This window comes from Rattus rattus, chromosome 9, assembly GCF_011064425.1.
Source record: "Rattus rattus isolate New Zealand chromosome 9, Rrattus_CSIRO_v1, whole genome shotgun sequence".
Classification (NCBI taxonomy): Eukaryota; Metazoa; Chordata; class Mammalia; order Rodentia; family Muridae; genus Rattus; species Rattus rattus.
The window spans coordinates 49277874-49297429 of record NC_046162.1 but is presented as its reverse complement, the minus strand read 5'-3'; the positions used below and the strand labels follow the sequence as shown (position 1 = coordinate 49297429).

The 19556-nt window shown below is 48.7% G+C and overlaps 4 protein-coding genes and 3 non-coding genes across 15 annotated transcripts; 6 read left to right on the top strand and 1 right to left on the bottom strand.

The window, feature by feature from the left end:
• The first annotated feature begins 50 nt into the window (after positions 1 to 50).
• On the top strand, positions 51 to 3672 carry LOC116910477 (tumor necrosis factor ligand superfamily member 13). Of its 8 annotated transcripts, none has more exons than XM_032914354.1 (8): positions 52 to 150; positions 311 to 1197; positions 1509 to 1587; positions 1723 to 1770; positions 1921 to 2036; positions 2262 to 2400; positions 2910 to 3003; positions 3242 to 3672. In XM_032914354.1, exons 2-8 carry the CDS (start codon positions 967 to 969, stop codon positions 3303 to 3305), a joined length of 771 nt encoding a protein of 256 aa, XP_032770245.1. In that variant the 5' UTR covers positions 52 to 150; positions 311 to 966; the 3' UTR covers positions 3306 to 3672. The 8 variants fall into 8 exon arrangements, with proteins under 8 accessions (XP_032770249.1, XP_032770245.1, XP_032770243.1 ...); XM_032914352.1 differs by having other exon boundaries at positions 1918 to 2036; XM_032914358.1 differs by lacking the exon at positions 2910 to 3003 and having other exon boundaries at positions 51 to 150.
• On the bottom strand, positions 1191 to 14787 carry LOC116910476. Its single transcript, XM_032914351.1, has 2 exons — positions 13960 to 14787; positions 1191 to 1843 (listed from the first exon to the last, which is right to left on the bottom strand). The coding sequence occupies exons 1-2, from the start codon at positions 14612 to 14614 to the stop codon at positions 1719 to 1721; spliced, it is 780 nt and encodes a 259-aa protein (XP_032770242.1). The 5' UTR covers positions 14615 to 14787; the 3' UTR covers positions 1191 to 1718.
• On the top strand, positions 4170 to 13054 carry Senp3 (SUMO specific peptidase 3). Of its 2 annotated transcripts, none has more exons than XM_032914347.1 (11): positions 4170 to 4381; positions 5202 to 5912; positions 6705 to 6944; positions 7036 to 7147; positions 7496 to 7643; positions 7758 to 7805; positions 8409 to 8486; positions 11594 to 11731; positions 11909 to 11992; positions 12096 to 12146; positions 12473 to 12544. In XM_032914347.1, the coding sequence occupies exons 2-11, from the start codon at positions 5213 to 5215 to the stop codon at positions 12482 to 12484; spliced, it is 1611 nt and encodes a 536-aa protein (XP_032770238.1). In that variant the 5' UTR covers positions 4170 to 4381; positions 5202 to 5212; the 3' UTR covers positions 12485 to 12544. The 2 variants fall into 2 exon arrangements, with proteins under 2 accessions (XP_032770238.1, XP_032770236.1); XM_032914345.1 differs by having other exon boundaries at positions 4171 to 4381; positions 12539 to 13054.
• Positions 13778 to 19502, top strand: Eif4a1 (eukaryotic translation initiation factor 4A1). The gene is made up of 11 exons (XM_032914348.1): positions 13778 to 13921; positions 15194 to 15242; positions 15425 to 15557; positions 15892 to 16031; positions 17187 to 17355; positions 17678 to 17787; positions 17881 to 18024; positions 18101 to 18238; positions 18328 to 18417; positions 18660 to 18739; positions 18845 to 19502. Exons 1-11 carry the CDS (start codon positions 13899 to 13901, stop codon positions 18888 to 18890), a joined length of 1122 nt encoding a protein of 373 aa, XP_032770239.1. The 5' UTR covers positions 13778 to 13898; the 3' UTR covers positions 18891 to 19502.
• Positions 16526 to 16673, top strand: LOC116910696. Its single transcript, XR_004389224.1, has one exon. It is a non-coding gene; the product is annotated as a small nucleolar RNA SNORA48 (small nucleolar RNA).
• On the top strand, positions 17437 to 17578 carry LOC116910743. Its single transcript, XR_004389256.1, has one exon. It is a non-coding gene; the product is annotated as a small nucleolar RNA SNORD10 (small nucleolar RNA).
• Positions 18458 to 18600, top strand: LOC116910671. The gene has a single exon (XR_004389203.1). It is a non-coding gene; the product is annotated as a small nucleolar RNA SNORA67 (small nucleolar RNA).
• Positions 19503 to 19556: the final 54 nt, after the last annotated feature.

Below are 19556 nucleotides of genomic sequence, written 5' to 3'. Positions count from 1 at the left end.
CAACAACAAAACCACCTGGTCCTCTGCACAAGGTGCTGCAGAAGCAGCCTCATTTTCCTAGCAGCGGACTTCCTCCTGCAGGGGAATCCCTGGCTGGGAGGAGCAGGGCCCTTCCTCTTGGCCGCCTCAGGACATTCAGCAGTTGAGCAGGTGCTGGCACGGGCCTGGCTAGGAGATGAGATGGAGCTAGCTAGCCTGGGAAGGGGCTCAGAGCCATAGGAAGGGCTCTGGTGGGCCAGCCGTATGGGCGTGGGGAGGAGTGCTGCGCTGACTGAGGGGCTTGGGGCTTTTTTCTTTTCTCTTTGTCCAGAGAACCTTATGTAAGAACTCTTCTTGGGAAACAGGAAGTCCGGCTTGCCAAGTTCAGCACAGGGAGTAGTGCAGGCCTGGTTCCAACACACCCGGCCCAGCCTTAACCCCAGCACCCTGCCAGTTTCTTGTCCTTGGTTCTCCTCCCTGCTGGCCCCTAGCCCCCCTTTTTTTTTCATTTCCAGTCACCCCTAACAAGCCTCCTCAAAGCTGTCATTTGTGCCTCAGGCAGAGAGAGAGTCCACCACACTCACCTTCTAAGGCTCATGCTGCTGAGCTTGTCCCCATTCCCTGCCCCTGGCACCATGCCCCATAACCAACCGACCTTCCCTCCTCCAACTTAGGGGCCGCCCCTGGGCTCCTGAACGCTGACCGCTCCTTCTGGGTGTCACGGCTGCCCTGCCCTTCCTAGATAATTGGCACCAAATTCTCCTGAGGCTTGGGGGGAGGGGGCCAGGGGTGTCAGAGGGACACTTGCTGGGGACCAGGGGACTAATAGGACCCTAGCTTGATTTCTTCCTATTCTCAAGTTCCTTTTTATTTCTCCCTTGCGTAACTCGCTCTTCCCTTCTGCGCCTTTGCCTGTATTCCCACCCTCCCTGCTACCTCCTGTCCACCTCACTTGCAGCCCACAGCTGTCGGCAGGGTCCCTAGCTCATGCCAGCCTCATCTCCAGGCAACATGGGAGGCTCAGTCAGAGAGCCAGCCCTTTCGGTCACTCTTTGGTTGAGTTGGGGGGCAGTTCTGGGGGCTGTGACTTGTGCTGTCGCACTACTGATCCAACAAGCAGAGTTGCAGAGCCTAAGGCGGGAGGTGAGCCGGCTGCAGCGGAGTGGAGGAGCTTCCCAGAAGCGGGGAGAGCCTCCATGGCAGAGCCTCTGGGAACAGGTGAGTTAAGGGAGATGGGAATCTAGGGGTAAAGGGTGAATGGCAGAGGCTCTCAGAGCCTCTCAACCTGCAAACTTTCAAGTGAGTGCTAGAGGTGGCCCTGGATTGGGAAGTCAAGGGAACAGCCAGCCGTTCCAGGAAAATAAACAGTTAAAGATTAATGCCAAGAGCACCTGAAAGGCAGTCAGTGCCCAGACCAGGGGCCTATGACAGGTTCCTATATTTCAGCCATTCGGGTGTTGAGAAGGGCTGGGAAGGTTGTGTAAGATCCTTAACATCTTAGTCAAACTCTGGCCCTCTTTCATGAGCAGAGTCCTGATGTCCTGGGAGCCTGGAAGGATGGGGCCAAATCTCGGAGAAGGAGAGCAGTACTCACCCAGAAGCACAAGAGTGAGTGAGCCCTGGGGTTTCAGCAGGGTTGGAGGTGAGCCAGGAGCACGAGGAATGACGACCAGAGCTGAGGTGAGGGTGGAGGGTGGACTTCGGGGGCAGGTCAACACTGCTGTTTCCTCCTCCTTTCCTTAGAGAAGCACTCCGTTCTGCATCTTGTTCCAATTAACATTACCTCCAAGGGTAAGCATTATTTGAAATAACCGCACTGGGAGGGGCACCAACCAGGAACTGTGGGGCTGGGGCCAAGAGAACCCTCGAAATGAGAAGGGAGAGAGCTCATGTGTATGAGGGTGAAGAAATGCTGACCTGCACACTCCTCACCTCTAGCAGACTCTGACATGACAGAGGTGATGTGGCAACCAGCTCTTAGGCGTGGGAGAGGCCTGGAGGCCCAAGGAGACACTGTCCGAGTCCGGGACACTGGAATTTATCTGCTATATAGTCAGGTAATCCCAGACAAGCCCTGAGCGACCAATGTGGACATGGAGACTGGCTTGTCACTCTTCTTTCTATGTACCCTGTCTGTAATGAGGGTTTCCCTGATCACTCTGCTCATACCAAACCCAGAACATCCCCTCCTTATTGCCTGGCTCCACTACCAGTGATCCTATGGCCCCTAAGGACTGAACCGTGCCGTCCTGGTTTTCTTCAGCATCTCCCTCCTCTGACAGGTCCTGTTTCATGATGTGACTTTCACCATGGGTCAGGTGGTATCTCGGGAAGGCCAAGGGAGAAGGGAGACTCTATTCCGGTGTATCAAAAGTATGCCTTCTGATCCTGACCGTGCCTACAACAGCTGCTACAGTGCAGGTGAGAACTGTGGGGTCTGAAGAGGGTTGATCTGAATGAGCAGAGCAGGTCACATCCACTCAAGCAGAGCTGACTTGGTGTGGGGAATTATACGAGGGAGTTGGGAACTTGGGTGTAGAGACAAAACTGAAGACTGAAGAACGAGATTCCCAGGTCCTTGCAGGGAGAAAAGGCACAAGCCTATGAATGACTAGGTCCGTGCCTACAATCCCATGTTTGAAGCTGAAGTGGGAGTTTTACCCAAAATTCAAGGTCAGAATGAGGCTGTCAAAAATTAAAAAGGAGAGCCAGTGAGACGGCTCACTTAGGAAAGGTGCCTGCTCCATCTCTCACGACTCACTACCTGGGCTTGATGCCACAGAGCAAAAGGAAAACCGACTCTCCTAAGTGGTCTTCTGATCTCCACACATGCACATGTTTCCCAACAAAACACTGAAAACATAAAATCAAAATGGAGGAGGGGTTGGAGCAGGCAGAATGAAGCATCTGAAATGTTTTTCCCCCCTCAGGTGTCTTTCATTTACATCAAGGGGATATTATCACTGTCAAAATTCCTCGGGCAAACGCAAAACTTAGCCTTTCTCCACATGGAACATTCCTGGGGTTTGTGAAACTATGACTGTGCTATAAAGGTGGGGTTCCCATTCCAAGAACTGGCTAGACAAAGGACAGCAAGTGGTCAAGAACGGTTCTCCTTGGTTTTGACGTCTTGACTGTTGTTCCCCCCTTTGCCTTTCCCGATCCCACTATCTGGGTTCTGACTCCGTAGATATTAAAGAAGTAGAATATTTTGTGTTTATCTCCCACATGGCCCCAAATTCTTTTGTTGTGTGTGTTAAAGGGGTTTTGTGCACTGTGCCAAGCCTTATCCACTGGAATGCATCCAGAACAGCACCACCATCTAGCGGCAGTTTGAGGAAAGAACACGGTCTCTGCTAGGGAAAACGTGTTCCTCGGCCACAACTCTTCAAGCCCCCTGCTTCAATGTACAAGAAGCCCGATTTTCACTATCTCACTATTGCGTCCAAATTCTTGTTACTGTCTAGAAAAAAAATGTATTTTAGGTGCCTCGACATCCATTCCATTCATGCTCCCCATTCCCCTAGCAAACTTCCGAGCTGAACATTGTGCTTCACCGCTTTAATCCCAGTACTCGGAGGCCTATCTCTATGTTAGCGGTCAACTTGGTCTAAATAGTGAGTTCCAGGCCATCCAGGGGTTACAGTGGTTGAGACCCTGTTTCAAACAAATAAAAGACTCTACAAGATCGGACTGGTATTCGGGGAGTTTGTATGCACTGGACGCGTCTCACTCTTTAATCAAGTCCTGCTTAAAGTTGAAAAAAAAAATCAAAATACAAAAACGTAACGTCCCGCCTCCGCCTCCTAGCCTCAGTCCAGTCCCTGCAGGGTCCCTGACTTCCTGGCCATGTGCTGGGAAGCCCAATGGATCACCCGAAGCTCAGGCCACGGAAGAGCAGGGAGTACCGTACGACTGCGACGTAGAGCGTGAGGCTGGACGCGACACGCAGGCGTAAAAGAGCAAGCAGTGGGACTGCCACACGCGGCAACCTAGGCGACTGTGCGCAGGCTCGGTTCAGCGTAGAGCTCGAGGGCGGGATCGTCCGGTGGCCTGGACGCTCTGAGGTAGGCGGGACTGAGCACGAGCCGGCGCCGCTCGCCGGGTGTGACGCACTAATTGTGCGCCGCCATCGGCGGTGGGCCTGGGGCTCGCGGGAGGGGAAGGAGGAGGAGGGGTGGTGGCGGTGGTGGTGGTGGTGGAGGTGGAGGTAGAGGTGGAGGCTAAAGCCGCGCTACAGGCGGCCGCAGTGGGGCGGCACGAGCTTTGGCTTCGTGAATTGAAACGGCTCCGCCTGAGGACAGCAGGAGTGGCGGGGTCGCCGCCGTCCGAAAGATGAGCCGGAAAGCCTGAGGCGGAGACACCCGCCTTGGGGCCCGTGTGCCCGGCTTCCCCGCTCCTGGTGAGGACGCCCCTTCCCCTCCCCCCGCCCTTGTGGCCTCTTCCATTTCTAGTCTTCCCTCGCACCTAACTGGGCCCAAGAGGCCCTTTAAAGGACTTAAGACCGTTGTGTGCCGAGTCGCCCAAGCTTTCAAACTATATTGCGGCTAGGAAGCATTCAGTTCTCCCAGGATAAGACTGGAGAGGGGCCGGTCTGCCAGGCCCCCACGGCTCTGTTCGGTCCCATCTCCTTAATTCGGTCGCTAAGCACCGATTCTATTCGCTTCCAGTTTTCTTCAACATCTTTCTCTCTTATCATTCTTATTTCCTGAGCCATAACCTCACCACCCTCCCCCACAACTAAGGCGTGTGTTTTCCCCTACCCCCATTATTATTCCAGGGTGAAAGAGAACTTCCCTCTCGGGACCAAAGTTTTCCTGGTGAAAGTTGTCTTCCCAGGTACCCGTATCCAGATTTCTGGGCTGAGCCATCTCTCTTAGCAAAGTAGCCCTCAGACTTGTCCTAAGGATACCCACAGCAGCATTAAAGCGAATCCTGGAAATACTGGGTTTCACTCAAAGAGCTTAAAAATAAAATACCTAAGGCCTACCAGTTAGTCATTTTCTTTTGGTTCCCTACCTGGACAAGGGACAAAATGATGGAAGACTCTGAAGAGTTCCTTCTGGACGAGGTTGGCTGGGAAGAGCTGAAGTTATGAGAGATTAGATTTTTCTTTATTTGTATCTGAAACCAGAGGGGAAATGCTGAAGAACATTTCCGATCTTGGAGGAAGGAGTAGGGTAGGGTGTTCTCAGTTTGATAATCAAACTTTTGTTTTACAGGGTACTGAAAGATGAAAGAGACTATACAGGGGACCGGGTCTTGGGGGCCTGAGCCTCCGGGACCCGGCACCACTTACTCAAATCCCAGGCGAGAGCGTCTTCGTTGGCCTCTACCCCCAAAGCCCCGGCTCAAGTCAGGTGGTGGCTTTGGGCCAGATCCTGGGTCTGGGACCACAGTGCCAACTAGACGCCTCCCTGGCCCTCGGCCATCTTTTGATGCCTCAGCTAGTGAAGAAGAGGAAGAGGAGGAGGAGGAAGAAGATGAGGAGGAAGTAGCAGCATGGAGGCTACCCCCTAGATGGGGCCAGCTGGGGACCTCCCAGCGTCCTCGGGCTCTCCGACCCTCTCATAGAAAAACCTGCTCACAGCGCCGGCGCCGAGCCATGAGAGCCTTCCAGATGCTGCTCTACTCAAAAAGCACCTCGCTGACATTCCACTGGAAGCTTTGGGGGCGCCACCGAGGCCGGCGGCGGAACCTCGCACACCCCAAGAACCATCTCTCACCCCAAGAAGGGGGTGCAACGCCACAGGTGCCATCACCCTGCTGTCGTTTTGACTCCCCACGGGGGCTACCCCCACCCCGGCTGGGTCTGCTAGGTGCTCTCATGGCAGAGGATGGGATGAGAGGGTCTCCACCAGTGCCCTCTGGGCCCCCCATGGAGGAAGATGGACTAAGGTGGACCCCAAAGTCTCCTCTGGACCCTGACTCGGGTAAGGTGGGAAATGGGAAGGGTGATGAGCCTGGAGCACCAGGAGTTTGTTGTCATGGTGAGCCTAAGAAAAGCAGAGAGAAGCTTCCAGAATATCTGGGAAATGATCTTAAAGCCTTATTTTTAAAGCCTGTCTAGGCACACACCCTTAATCGTAAAGTTTTGGAAGTTAAGACAGGAGAACAATGAATCAAGGCCCCACCTGGGCTGCAAAGAAAGATCCTATCCTGTGAGAGTTGGGGACTCTGGTTTTGAGCAGGCCTGGATGCCTGGGACACAGTGCTGGGAACAAATCCTTAGTAGCTGTCCTATGGTCTTCAGTACAGATTACAAAGGGAGCTATGGTTTAGGGAAATCAATGTTGTCCATTCCAAAGCTTTCTTCCCATCAGGATATGTGGATCTCCATAAGGTACTCACAGTTCTTGTGAAATATATCATTTGTAGACTTTAACATTTTTATTCAGAACATATCCTCTTTGTAGAACTCAAGCTAAATAATTAACACCCTTACCACTATTACTGAACTTCCTCATTCACTGTGCACTGTGTTAAGCATATATTGGCAGCAGACATTTCTGAAGTCTCTTGCTTTCCTCATGCTTATGAAGATGAAAATGACTTTTTTTAAAAAATAAACTTTGGACATCCTTACATTAGTCTTTAGTTAGAGGGGTTCTATATTCCATAAGGTTTACATTGCTAGATTCTGCTTCAGTCTACTTACCATTTATATGCCTCAGTGCTTTTACTTGGCCAGGTTCTCATTCCTATTCTGTTTCTGTGCTTTATAGGTCTCCTCTCATGTACTCTACCCAATGGTTTTGGGGGACTGTCTGGTCCTGAAGGGGAGCGTAGCCTGGCACCCCCTGATGCCAGCATACTCATCAGCAATGTGTGCAGCATTGGAGACCACGTGGCTCAGGAACTTTTTCAGAGCTCGGACTTGGGCACTGCAGAAGAGGCAGATCGGCCAGGGGAGAAAGCTGGCCAGCATAGCCCCCTGCGGGAGGAACATGTGACCTGTGTGCAGAGTAAGGCTTTAGAAGACTTAAGTCTCCTTTTGGCCAGTTCCTAGATCAGAGTCTAAAGGCCCCCACCTTACCCTCTCCTACTTCTATTTAGGTATCTTAGATGAATTCCTTCAAACTTATGGTAGCCTCATCCCTCTCAGCACTGATGAAGTTGTAGAGAAGTTGGAGGACATTTTCCAGCAGGAGTTCTCTACCCCCTCCAGGTGAGGCCTGAAGGCAGGTACCCTTTGAAGGAGGGCTGGGACCTTAGGGAAGGGGAGAGAAGGTTGATTCTCCTTCAGTGATGTGTTTGAGGAAGTAAGAGCTATAGCTGGAGCAGAGGAAGCTGCAGACGAAGTGCCCAGCCCTGTGAGAATTGGGAGGATCTTTGTGTAGGAAACTGAGACACTGAAAGTTTGTCCTTAAGCCTCTTTGTGGGGAGTGGGATACCATCAGAACAACTTGTGAAAAACAAAAGTTGTTTCACATGGTCATTCTAGACAGTAGTGCGTATTTCTGTCTGCTCCAGTCCCATTACCTCTTGTATGATTCCAAAACTTTGGCCTATGCAGGAAGAGTCTGGTACTACAGCTGATCCAATCTTACCAGCGGATGCCAGGCAACGCCATGGTAAGGGGCTTCCGGGTATCCTATAAACGACACGTGCTCACCATGGATGACTTGGGTACCTTATATGGACAGAACTGGCTCAATGACCAGGTAAGAGGAGGAAGCTAAAAGGGCTTGAAAAGGCTTTTGGAGAGTGGAGCCTTTTGCATGGGGGAACCCTTTACCCATGCCACATCCTCCAGGGCGCATTGCCTTTTTCCCCAGGTGATGAACATGTATGGAGACCTGGTTATGGACACAGTCCCTGAAAAGGTAAGCCCAAGTGGACCTTTTTGTGAGCCAGGGTTTTTGTATGTAGCCTTGGTTTTCCTGACCCAGCAATAACCAGATTTCTTAGTCTCTAGAACTATTGCAATCCTGAACAGTTTTTTTTTTTTAAGAATTATTTATTTTATGTAGATGAGTACACTGTAGCTGTCTTCAGACATAGGAGAAAGGGGCATCAGATCCCATTACAGATGGTTGTGAGCCACCATGTGCTTGCTGGGAATTGAACTCAGGACTTCTGCAAGAGTAGTCAGTGCTCTTAACCACTGAGACATCTCTCCAGTCCTCTGGGTAGTTTTTTTTCCTTAAACATCCATTCTCATCTCTTCTAGGGATTGAAGTTTGGAGGGGGAGATAGTAAAGGGTAATCTATTCATTTTAAATCTGTAAGCCAATCTGTAGTGTTTTCCTGTTTAAATTGACATAGGAACTTACCTGTAAAAGGTTAAGAAAGAGTGCAGTGGTAGTGGTTGGAACCATTTCACTTGGGCTAAGTGAAATGGTATGGATTGGGAGGGGTGGAAGCCAACTTTGCAGGCAACTCTGAAGTCTTTAATTCTATTCAGCTTTTTTGTGTCTTTGGCACAGGTGCATTTCTTCAACAGTTTCTTCTATGATAAACTCCGTACCAAGGGTTATGATGGGGTAAAGAGGTGGACCAAAAATGTGAGTTATAAATTTACAACTATTTGTACAGCATCTTGTTTCTAAAGAAAATTTTAAGAGTTTTTCTTTCTATGAGTCCTTTCCCCAACTCTGGTAATTATTCTACAACATTAAATGTCTTATCTACATCTGTAGTAAGGCCTTCCACATAGTAGTCATCCTGTGCAGTCTGGGAAACAGGGTTTGAAGCAAAAGGAATAGCAAATACTTCAGAGCCAGAGAGAAAATGAATATTCTTTGACACAGTGACTAAGGTGTGAGGCATGTAAGGTAGAGTGACAAGGATGGAGGTGGTTCTGTCTATGTTTCTTGTGTGGATGTAAGTGCATGCCATGGTGTATGTGGAGGTTAGAAGTTAACTTGTAAGAGTCAGTTCTTTCCTTTTGTGATGTGGGTTCCAGAGCCCCAACTCAGGGAGTTGGGCTTGGTGGAAGCACCTTTACCCTGCCAGCCTAGCCATGCTTCCTGTTTGATGTTCCCATTTGTTGATAGAATAAAAGGAGAGAGTGGAGTGCCAAAAGGAGAGAGGAGAGGAGGTTAATTTAAGGTAGAACTGGTAGACATTTCTAGCAGGTTTCATGTGGGATAAAGAGATCAGTGGAGGATTATATCTGGGTTTTGGGCTTAAGTGATGGTAAAAATTGGGGCAGGAGCAGATGTGCATGGATTCAAGAATTTCCATAAGTTTCTCTGTCCTGTTATGAAAGGCCATGAAATTTCAACAGTGACAAAGGAACATTGGTTCTAACACCCACATATCTTACTCCTGTTACCTAATACTGCCTTTCCATCATCCCCCCACCCCCCAAGAAAGTAGCTACAACTGTAGCCATATGTCACTCACCCTTGGACCGTAACCCCAGCCCGAGCCTCAGGATTTAGTTTTTTGTGCTCAGAATTATTCAGAGACCTGTTGAGTCTTGTTTCTTCCAGTAGAAGCAAGAGTGATGTACAGTCTAAACCTCCTTAGCCTTCGGTTATCTGAGATAAATGTAAAGGTACTTGTGCCAAGCCTGAGTTTGATCCCTGGGACTCACATGGTGGAAGGAGAGAAGCAGCTTGTCCTCTGACTTCCACACATGTAACTCTGGCATGTATACCCCCTTCCTCTCAATAATAAAAATGTAATAAAAAATTTAAGTCCTGTGCTGTTGCTTCCTTCTATGACCTTGAGCAATTAACTTTCCCAATGTCTTGAGTGACACAAAAACTTGGTGGTAGCATGAGTGTAAACATTTCTTTCAGGCCATGTGTTCTATGTGGTCTAGTTTACTCCCTATAATGAATGAGGGCAGGTATTTTTGCTGTCTCCCTCTTACAGATAAGGAAAGTCATAGAAGGTTAAGTAGGTTGCTCATGGTCGTAGACTAGAACTAGAAAGTGTAGAAGCTGAGTTTCAACCCTGTCAGTGTGGCATCAAAATCATGAACCTGTTTTGTTTTTTTTTTTTTTTTGGTTTTTTTTTTTTTGGTTTTTTTTTTTTTTGTTTTAAATTATTTATGTGTGTAGGTGTTTTGCTTGAGTAAATTTATCAGCACCACATGTAGCTGTCTTCAGAAACACCAGAAGTGGGCATCAAATCCCTGAAACTCAAGTTACAGATGGTTGTGAGCTACCATATGGGTGCTGGGACTTGAACTCAGTTTCTGAGGAAGAACAGCCAGTGCTCTTACTAGCCATTTGTGCAGCTCCAGAGTCTGGGTTCTTAACCTAAACTTTTCCCTTTAATGTATAAGTACCTGGTAGTAGACGGGGTCTCACATAGTGGAGGCTGGTGTGGTTTGCCCTGAAGTTATCTGTATTTTGATACTAATTCCACTGCCCCTAGGACAGCTGCCTAGTCAAGGACTCAAAACTCAGGTGACTTCACCAGAACCACCTCCCCATTGAATTTGTAAAGTACAGGTGAGGGGCAGGTACAGGATAGAAGGAGGCTGCCTGTCATTGGAGGAGAAGGAAGGATGGGTGGGAGATAAGTTTGAAGGAAGAGGAGGAGACAGAGAAAGGGGAGACAGGAGAGAGGACAGGGTGAGAAGCCATGGCAGGTGATGTTAAGATTCTGCTCTGTGTATTTACAGGTTGTTATTAATGTTCCTAGGGATGGATGATACCGGGCTTTGTATGTTTAAGTGGGCAATTATATCTTATCAATTGGATCTAAGATTATTGTGTTGTGTGTTCTTTTATGTGAGGGTTTGAGTGTAGGAAAGTGTGCGACTGGGATATGTTTCCGCCAAGATATCTAGCAGATATCTTGGGATACCAAGGTGCGGACCTAGTGGGGAAAAAGACATCCAACAGGCTGGCCCTGAACTCTTTATTCTACTTTCCATCTTTCCTTCTTTTCTTTTCTTTTCTTTTCTTTTCTTTTCTTTTCTTTTCTTTTCTTTCCTTCCTTCCTTCCTTCCTTTCTTTCTTTCTTTCTTTCTTTCTTTCTTTCTTTCTTTCTTTCTTTCTTCACCATCAAATATCTCAACATCAGTCAAGTGTGAGAAGCAGGAGAATCTCTTGTGAGTTTGAAGCTAGCCTGGTCTACATAGTGAGTTCCAAAATACCCAGTGCTAAGTAGAGAGACCATGTCTCAAAAAAACAAAAACCCCAAAACAACCAAAAAACAAACAAACAAACAAACAAAAAAGGCCAGGGGTAGTTGTAATACTAATGCTATGGAGGTGAAGGTAAGTGGGTTCCTTGGACTTGCTGGCCAGCCCGCCAAGGTTTCTTGCTGAATCCTAGGTGAGGAAAGGACCCGTCCTAAAACAAAAAAGGTGGACATTGTCTGAAGAGTAACACTCAAGGGTTATCTTCTGGCCTATATATCCACGTAACACAAAACACATACACACAGAACCTAACCAACAGGGTAGGGATGGGATTCAGCAGTAGAGTGCTTGCTACAGACCCTGACTTGTATCCCAAACACCCTTCCTGCTCCCCCCCCAAATAAAAAACCTTCCAAAAGTACTAGCATCTGATGCTGAGCCTTGCCACATAGCCCATGGTGTGCATTCTGTAACTCCTTTGCTTGTTCCATATTTTCTTTAGAATCCTCATGGTAATCAGTAGGGTTTTATGTTAAATCTGATTTCCAGCACTCTCTTTTTCAGGTGGACATCTTCAATAAGGAACTATTGCTAATCCCCATCCATCTGGAGGTGCACTGGTCCCTTGTCTCAGTTGATGTAAGGCGACGCACCATCACCTACTTTGACTCACAGCGAACTCTAAACCGCCGCTGCCCCAAGGTTTGAGGTTGTGGGGGACAGGTAGTAAAGGTGCAGGGAGATCTGGTAGCCAGCCATTTCAGGACAACGTGTGGGCTTGGGGTCTGAGGAGCGGGCACGGCATTTCCTACCAGCATACTCTGTATTACATTGGTAAGTGATTAAGGTATCCCTTTCTTTTTCCTTATACCCACATAGCATATTGCCAAGTATCTACAGGCAGAGGCAGTAAAAAAAGACCGACTGGACTTCCACCAGGGCTGGAAAGGTTACTTCAAAATGGTGAGTTTCCAGAGAGAAATGGACTATTTTGATGGAGGAAGCAATTGAATTCATAACCTCAAGGAGTCTCTCAGTGAACAGATTCTTGCTTTCTATTCCCTAGAATGTGGCCAGGCAGAATAATGACAGTGACTGTGGTGCCTTTGTGTTACAGGTAAGTAGATAGGTCTTTCTAACTCCCACGTCAGTGGCTTAGGGGTTGTTGGTGGCTCTTGCCTCAGTTGGTTCAGTCAATTGCACATGTGTTAGGTAGAACACAGAAGGCCTGGTTTCATTGGTCTTCTTTGGTCCTTTCCTTCTCCATCCTCAGCTGGGACTGATTCCTTATATCGAGGCGTCCCAATATCCTTCTCCCAACTAAATGTACATTCTCCCATTTAAACACTAGATACATTATGTAGGCTTAGACTCTAATGCCAGTCTGTGTGAGAAACAGGTATTTTCTGAAAAATTAAGATATATTTTGTGTGAAATGTGTAGCACAGGTCCTGACTTGGGAGGGATGCTCAGTAAATCGTTCTCATGGCCTGCTTTGTTAACACCCAGTACTGCAAGCACCTGGCCCTGTCTCAGCCATTCAGCTTCACCCAGCAGGATATGCCCAAACTCCGTCGTCAGATCTACAAGGAACTGTGTCACTGCAAACTCACTGTGTGAGCCACATACCCCAGACCCTTAGCTCGTTAATGGGCAGGGGAACAAGGGAGACCCTTCCCAAGAAACTCCAGTTCCTTTTTGTTTCTCCACCCAATTCCCTTTGGATTTTCATATTTAAATTGTTTGATTTCTGTATTTTGTTTTCTTTGCGAGTATGTTGATTTCTGATGGGAAGGGAATGGCCACATAAATGTCCCCTTTTCCCTTTCTAGGGGAATGTTGCCTTGTGGCCTAGGTGAAGCATTCATTCCTCCTTCCATGTTCTGAGGGCAGGAAAGCAGTGTGGGGGTGGTGGGCACAAAGGGATTACTGCCTGCCAGATCTTCAAACTTTTTTTTTATATATATAAATATATATAAAAATGCCACGGTCCTGCTCTGGTCAATAAAGGATCCTTTGAAGATATGCAAGTGGTGGTCTTCCTTGAGGGGCCTTAAAATAGTGGATGTGCTTTATCTCAGGCCTTCAAGCTAATGCTATTAGCTATCCCCTTTTCAGGTCTTCATTAGAAACCAGCTTTTTATATATGTCAATCCCAGGGGAGCAGATGGCAGTAAGGATGTGAATTACAACTCATGAATAAAGGAGCCTAGGAGAAACTGGGAACAGACACTAAATGAGCCAGTGATGTTGAGTGGGTCAAGATCCCTGACAGATTATCTGCCCTGCTCCCGCCCTAATGCCCTTTTGCCCAAAAATGGATTCCATCCTTTTTCTCCAGTCGGGGAAACTTACTATCCAATGAAATATCGCTACTGTTCTGTCATTCTGCTGAACCAAATACACCATTCTTTCCTGAACCGAAGAATAAATAAAACTTGTATCCTGTAGAAACCTGGGTAAAGGAAAGTGGCAGTCCAGACTGCCCGGAAGTCCCTGGAGGCTAAGGCCTCACCCCCGTGGTTTGATAGGACCTGCTGAGCCACATGACTAAGGCACGATCGCCTCCGCACGTGTAAAGGTGCTGGGTTCCAAGATAACTGCCTTACCCGAGGCCCGACCACTGGTATGTCACTTCGCACCAGCAAGAAAAGCGGGCCCTTCGGCCAATGAGGCTGCAGGGCGGGCTCAGCCATGATAAACTTCAAACCACCCAACAGGGCGTCAAGCTAAAGCGCCCACAAAGTAACGTCGTCGAGTTGCAGGCGCCGCGGGCAGGCAAGGCAGCCAAGCCAATGCGATGGCTGGGCGGGGTCGGACGCTCCTAAGTTGTCGATAGGCGGGCACCCGCCCCTAGATTCTAAGGATCATGTCTGCGAGTCAGGATTCTCGGTAAGAAAGGCATTTGCAAGAGGTTAATGGCTACTTACCCCGCAGCTCCCTTCCGAAGGTCCCGCCGGGGAAAAGTTGAGAGGCCCATCGCACCAAACCTACCAGGTTGCGGGAGAATCGAACCGGGAGGAACCGTCCGGGGAGGGGGGGGAATCCCATGGCCGACGCTGACACCAGTGTGGATACGGGAAAGGACGGCCTGGATAGGGCGGAGGGCGCGAGGTTCGTCACGAGGCCTCGGCCTGTGGGGATGCCGTACGCGAAGCTTGGGTACTGAAAGGCAAGATGAGGTCGCGACATAACGTGGGAAAAAGAAGAGGCGGCTGCGCGGCCCGGAGCCGGCTGGTCTGGTTGCCTCCCTATGTCGGGCAGGGCGTGCGCGCGAGGGTTCCGGAGAATTCTGGCGGTACCACTCGCGACAAGCAGGGGTGCCTGGGTCTTCAGCGAGTCCCTTCGTCGCGCTTGGAATGTGGGTCGGGGAAGAAGAAACCGGCCGTTCGGGGTGCTGGTTTTCTTGACGGCCAGGACAGAGCCTAACCCGAAGGAGCGGCCGCGTGAGGCACCAGGAGCCCACCCGGCGCCGGGCGGGCGGGTCCATTTTGCCGCACAAGCCGGGCAATTGGCAAACTGCGGATGGGCAGGTCCACTTTCCTTCGGGGGTGAGCGGCCTGAGGTATGGGAGGGCGACGCCATTTCTCGACGGGGGCGGGCGGGCTGCGGATTGTTCCATGGCGGGGGAGACGCCACCGAGTGGCGGAGCGAAAGAGCACATGGCCGCTTGAGAGATTCCCCTCCCCCAGTCTGCTTCGCTTGTCTGTTGTGCAATCTCCCCCTTTGCTAGCGCGGCTGGGGCTCATTGTGCGCGAGGCCGCCACCGCCCGCGGCCTCCCACATCCGGGTACTGTGGAGGGGGGCCGGCCGGAGGGAGTGGGGGAGGGCGCGGGCGGCATGACGTGGGGGGGAAGGGGAGGGCCCACCCACGGAACTTTGAGGTGGAAGGCGGGACTTCCGGTGGCCTTGGTGTTCCGGATGGAGGTGCACACGCTTTGATCCGCCAGACCCAGAACATGTGGGCCTGGCAGCAAAGACCGCATCTCGGCGCCGTGTGTGTGTGAATGAACTCCTCTACAGCCCCTTGATCTTAAAGGAGGGTCACTCTAAAGTGCCTCTGAATGGTCCTTTGGGAATAAGTGGGAGTTGGATCGGGAATGGGCTAGTTGCTTGCATGCTCTAATCAAGGCATGAAAAAAAACTAGTGCTTTGAATCAACAGATCCAGAGACAATGGCCCCGATGGGATGGAGCCGGAAGGCGTCATCGAGGTAAGACTAGAATCTGTGGTCGCCACTTTATTATGTCAGAACAGGCATTTCCTTATGGTGACAGAGACCTTAGATATTTAGGACGGTGGAACAGAGCAGCAGGGTAGGGCGACTGCAGCTTTGGTATAAACTAAATTTAGTACTACTAAGTTCCTAAACTTTTTATTTTTGGTATCCTGCAGAGTAACTGGAATGAGATTGTGGATAGCTTCGATGACATGAATCTCTCAGAATCCCTCCTCCGTGGTATTTATGCCTATGGTTTTGAGAAGCCCTCTGCCATCCAGCAGCGAGCTATTCTTCCTTGTATCAAGGGTAAGACTCATTATCAGGCTAGATAGGGACTGTCCTGATCTGGATAGAGTGTATGGTGTTGGTGGTGGGCATAGCAATGGGGGTGGGGGGGCAACAAATTACCTTTCCTAGCTTCTTGGTTCTGGGGTTTTATTTTGTCATGCCTTAGAAGGGGTTGCCATTTCCAATTCGAGGGCTTTATTACTGCTTTATGTCTAACCTAGCCAGCTGTGTTCATAATGTTCTGGTGGATGGCACCAGCCTCGTTCCATTACTGATGTCAGGAAGTCTCACAGGTGTCCTCTGAGCCTAAGGTGCAGACTTTTTACACATCTAACTCTTGATCTGGTTGTAGGTTATGATGTGATTGCTCAAGCCCAGTCTGGGACTGGGAAAACAGCTACATTTGCCATATCGATTCTGCAGCAGATTGAATTAGATCTAAAGGCCACTCAGGCTTTGGTTCTGGCACCCACTCGTGAATTGGCTCAGCAGGTAAGATTGGTGTTTCCTATTCTATATGACTGCTTTAAGAGTTCAAGAAGAGGGTTGGGGATTTAGCTCAGTGGTAGAGCGCTTGCCTAGGAAGCGCAAGGCCCTGGGTTCGGTCCCCAGCTCCGAACCAAAAAAAAAAAAAAAGAGTTCAAGAAGAGTCTGCCAGTGGTGATGATACTGGTGACCCAGGCATGTGGAGCACTTCAAGTTCAAGGCCAGTCTGGTCTACAAAACTAGTTCCAGGACCGCCAATACTTAGAGAAAGCTTGTCTTAAAAAGACAATTAGAAGGTCAGGTACGTTCTCCTATGCCACTGGGATTTGTTGACAGCTTCTAGATATCTATTGAGATTGGTTTGCCTAATTACTAACAACTTTTCTACCGGAAAAAAAAAACCACTTTAAATCCATTTTCTGAGTCAAATAAGGAAGGGAAGAGTATTGTTAGAATCTAGCTGACTGGACAGGTTAAACTGTGTTTACAACAAACATACCACCCCCTGGACATGGGCAAAGAGACACCTGGTTGGTGGTGTTGTTCTTATATCAGTCAGGGGCAGAGCAGATAGATGGCAGTCCTTTGTTCATCCTAGCTTGATGCCTGGCTTGGTGGCCAAAGCTGTTTCATGCCTAGGGCACATGAAATCCTGATGCTATTCTGTTAACTACTATTTCAAGCCTAGTGATCACTGTGAAGCAAGCATCTGGGTAGCAATGTAAGCAAGATGTGATAAGAGGATTGACACCTTAGAACCCTGTAGATCTAATTATTTTGGGGGTTTGCTTATGAGCTCAGCATGGATCACTAAGTCTTAGTTCTGTAGCAGGAATGGAATAATCACACCTTGTGGGTATGGGGCTATGTTCATAATCTCAGCCTTTGGAATGTAGTAGTAGGATGGAGTGTGAGTTCTAACTGTTCGTAGAGCTGGTCTGGTTTTTATGAGGCTGCATGTAGAGTGGGAAACTTACTGTGAACCTGTGTGGATGGATCCAGCATTGCCATTTATTTGTTGGTGGTATTGGTGGGGTTGGAAGAGGATTAAGTGGATTCCTGTTTCTCAGTTGCTAAGAGTGGGATAATTCCTGTCTGTAATAAGAAAGACTTAACTCACTGGTACTGCCCAAGTTAATGTAGATGCCTTTCTACATTTAGATTCAAAAGGTGGTTATGGCACTGGGAGACTACATGGGCGCCTCTTGTCATGCCTGTATTGGGGGCACCAACGTGCGTGCTGAGGTGCAGAAGCTGCAAATGGAAGCTCCCCATATCATCGTGGGCACCCCTGGCCGGGTGTTCGATATGCTTAACCGGAGATACCTGTGTGAGTGCCATGGAACAGTTGTTGGGCTCTTTTCTACATTTCATTTCCTTGGATGAGTTTTCCTTTAGTTGGAATTGAGTTGCTCTGTGATGAACCCCATGCGTGTCATCTGAGCCTGGCTTCCCTGTTAACCTTAGCCCAGGTAGTGTTCTACTTACCAGGGCTTTTGCATGACCTATCAGGGAAGCCGTGGGCAAAGGATCAGTCCTTGCATTCTGAGAGCAGACTGTCTGCCTTCTGCCTGCCTTATCAAGAGACCTCAATATATATTTCACATTTGTCTGATTACTATATGTTGGGGTTTTTTTTTCCTGCCTTCTAGCACCCAAATACATCAAGATGTTCGTCCTGGATGAAGCAGATGAAATGCTAAGCCGTGGGTTCAAGGATCAGATCTATGATATATTCCAAAAGCTCAACAGCAACACACAGGTAAAACAGATGGTGTTGGAGGGACGGTGGCTCGGTTGTGATTTGAGGATTGTACAGTGCACTCAATCATGGCTGGGGCATTTTTCCCACTAGGTAGTTTTGCTGTCTGCCACAATGCCTTCTGATGTCCTTGAGGTGACTAAGAAGTTCATGAGAGACCCTATTCGGATTCTTGTCAAGAAGGAAGAGTTGACCCTGGAGGGTATCCGCCAATTCTACATCAATGTGGAACGAGAGGTGGGGCCCAGTGCAGGAGGCGGGCCTGGTAATAAGTGTTGGGTATAGCTCCTGATTGATGTTTCCTGATCTCCAGGAGTGGAAGCTCGACACATTGTGTGACTTGTATGAAACACTGACCATCACCCAGGCAGTAATCTTTATTAATACCAGAAGGAAGGTGGACTGGCTCACTGAGAAGATGCATGCCCGGGATTTCACGGTTTCTGCCATGGTGAGTTTTCTCAGTCTTGTTAATGATAGATGTGTCTTTGTGTGTTAGGAGCCTTATGTATGCTAGCTGCTCCTAATCTTGTTTTCCAGCATGGAGATATGGACCAAAAGGAACGAGACGTGATCATGAGGGAGTTCCGGTCTGGCTCTAGCAGAGTATTAATTACCACTGACCTGTTGGTGAGTAGATGCTCTTTTAAGGAAAGAAAGGGAGAAAGTAGCCCAAGGTGATTCCCTCTCCAAAGGGCTGACTATGTGCCCTTTTCAGGAACGTAGCAACTTGGAAGAAAGCCAGGCATGTCCAAGGTCTCTGGTGAACAAGGAATACTTGTTTCCTTTGCCTTCCTTTGGCTGCCTACATATATGCTTACTAAATTAGGATTGATAGTGTCCTCTGATGGCTTTATTCTTTCTTGACCTAGGCCAGAGGCATTGATGTGCAGCAGGTCTCCTTAGTCATCAATTATGACCTTCCCACCAACAGGGAAAACTACATCCACAGGTATTTACCTGGTCTGACAGATCAAACACTCCCTGTGCTTAAAAAAAAAAAAAAAAAAAAACGTTCCTTTCCCAATCTAACGTCTTTTTAACCAAACCCCCCCAGAATTGGTCGAGGTGGTCGGTTTGGCCGGAAAGGGTGTGGCTATTAACACAGTGACAGAAGAGGACAGAGGACTCTTTGAGACATTGAGACTTTCTACAACACCTCCATTGAAGAGATGCCCCCTCAACGTTGCTGACCTCATTTGAGGGGCTGTCCTGCTACCCCCTAGCTAGCAGGGTTCAGTCCTGGGGCGCTGAGGAACAGCTGGAGGGGGGGGAAGGAGCCAAGGATGGACATCTTGTTTTTTTTTTGTTTTGTTTTTTTTCTCTCTCTTTGAATAAATGTCACTTTTTGAGGCAAAAAGAAGGAACCGTGAACATTTTAGACACCCTTTTCTTTGGGGTAGGCTCTGCCCCAGGCGCCGTCTCCTTCCCCCCAAACACTAATGCATTTCCCTAACCTAATCACCTCATTCCTAAAGGCTTTCCTACCCCAGCCAAATCTCCAAAAGTGAGTCAAGGGGCTAAAACATGGCTGGCCTCATTTGCTGGACCAAATCTACAGGGAGAACCCCCTGAATGAGGTTGTCCAGGGACTTGTCCCCAGGTGAGGGGAGCAGGGGAGAGAAAATGGTAGCCATTTTTACATTGTTTTGTATAGTATTTATTGATTCAGGAAACAAACACAAAATTCTGAATAAAATTACTTGGAAACTGCCTGTTTGGGCTTCTTGTTTCTTCCCTTCCCTCTCCTGCTACTAGTGTGGTTCAGC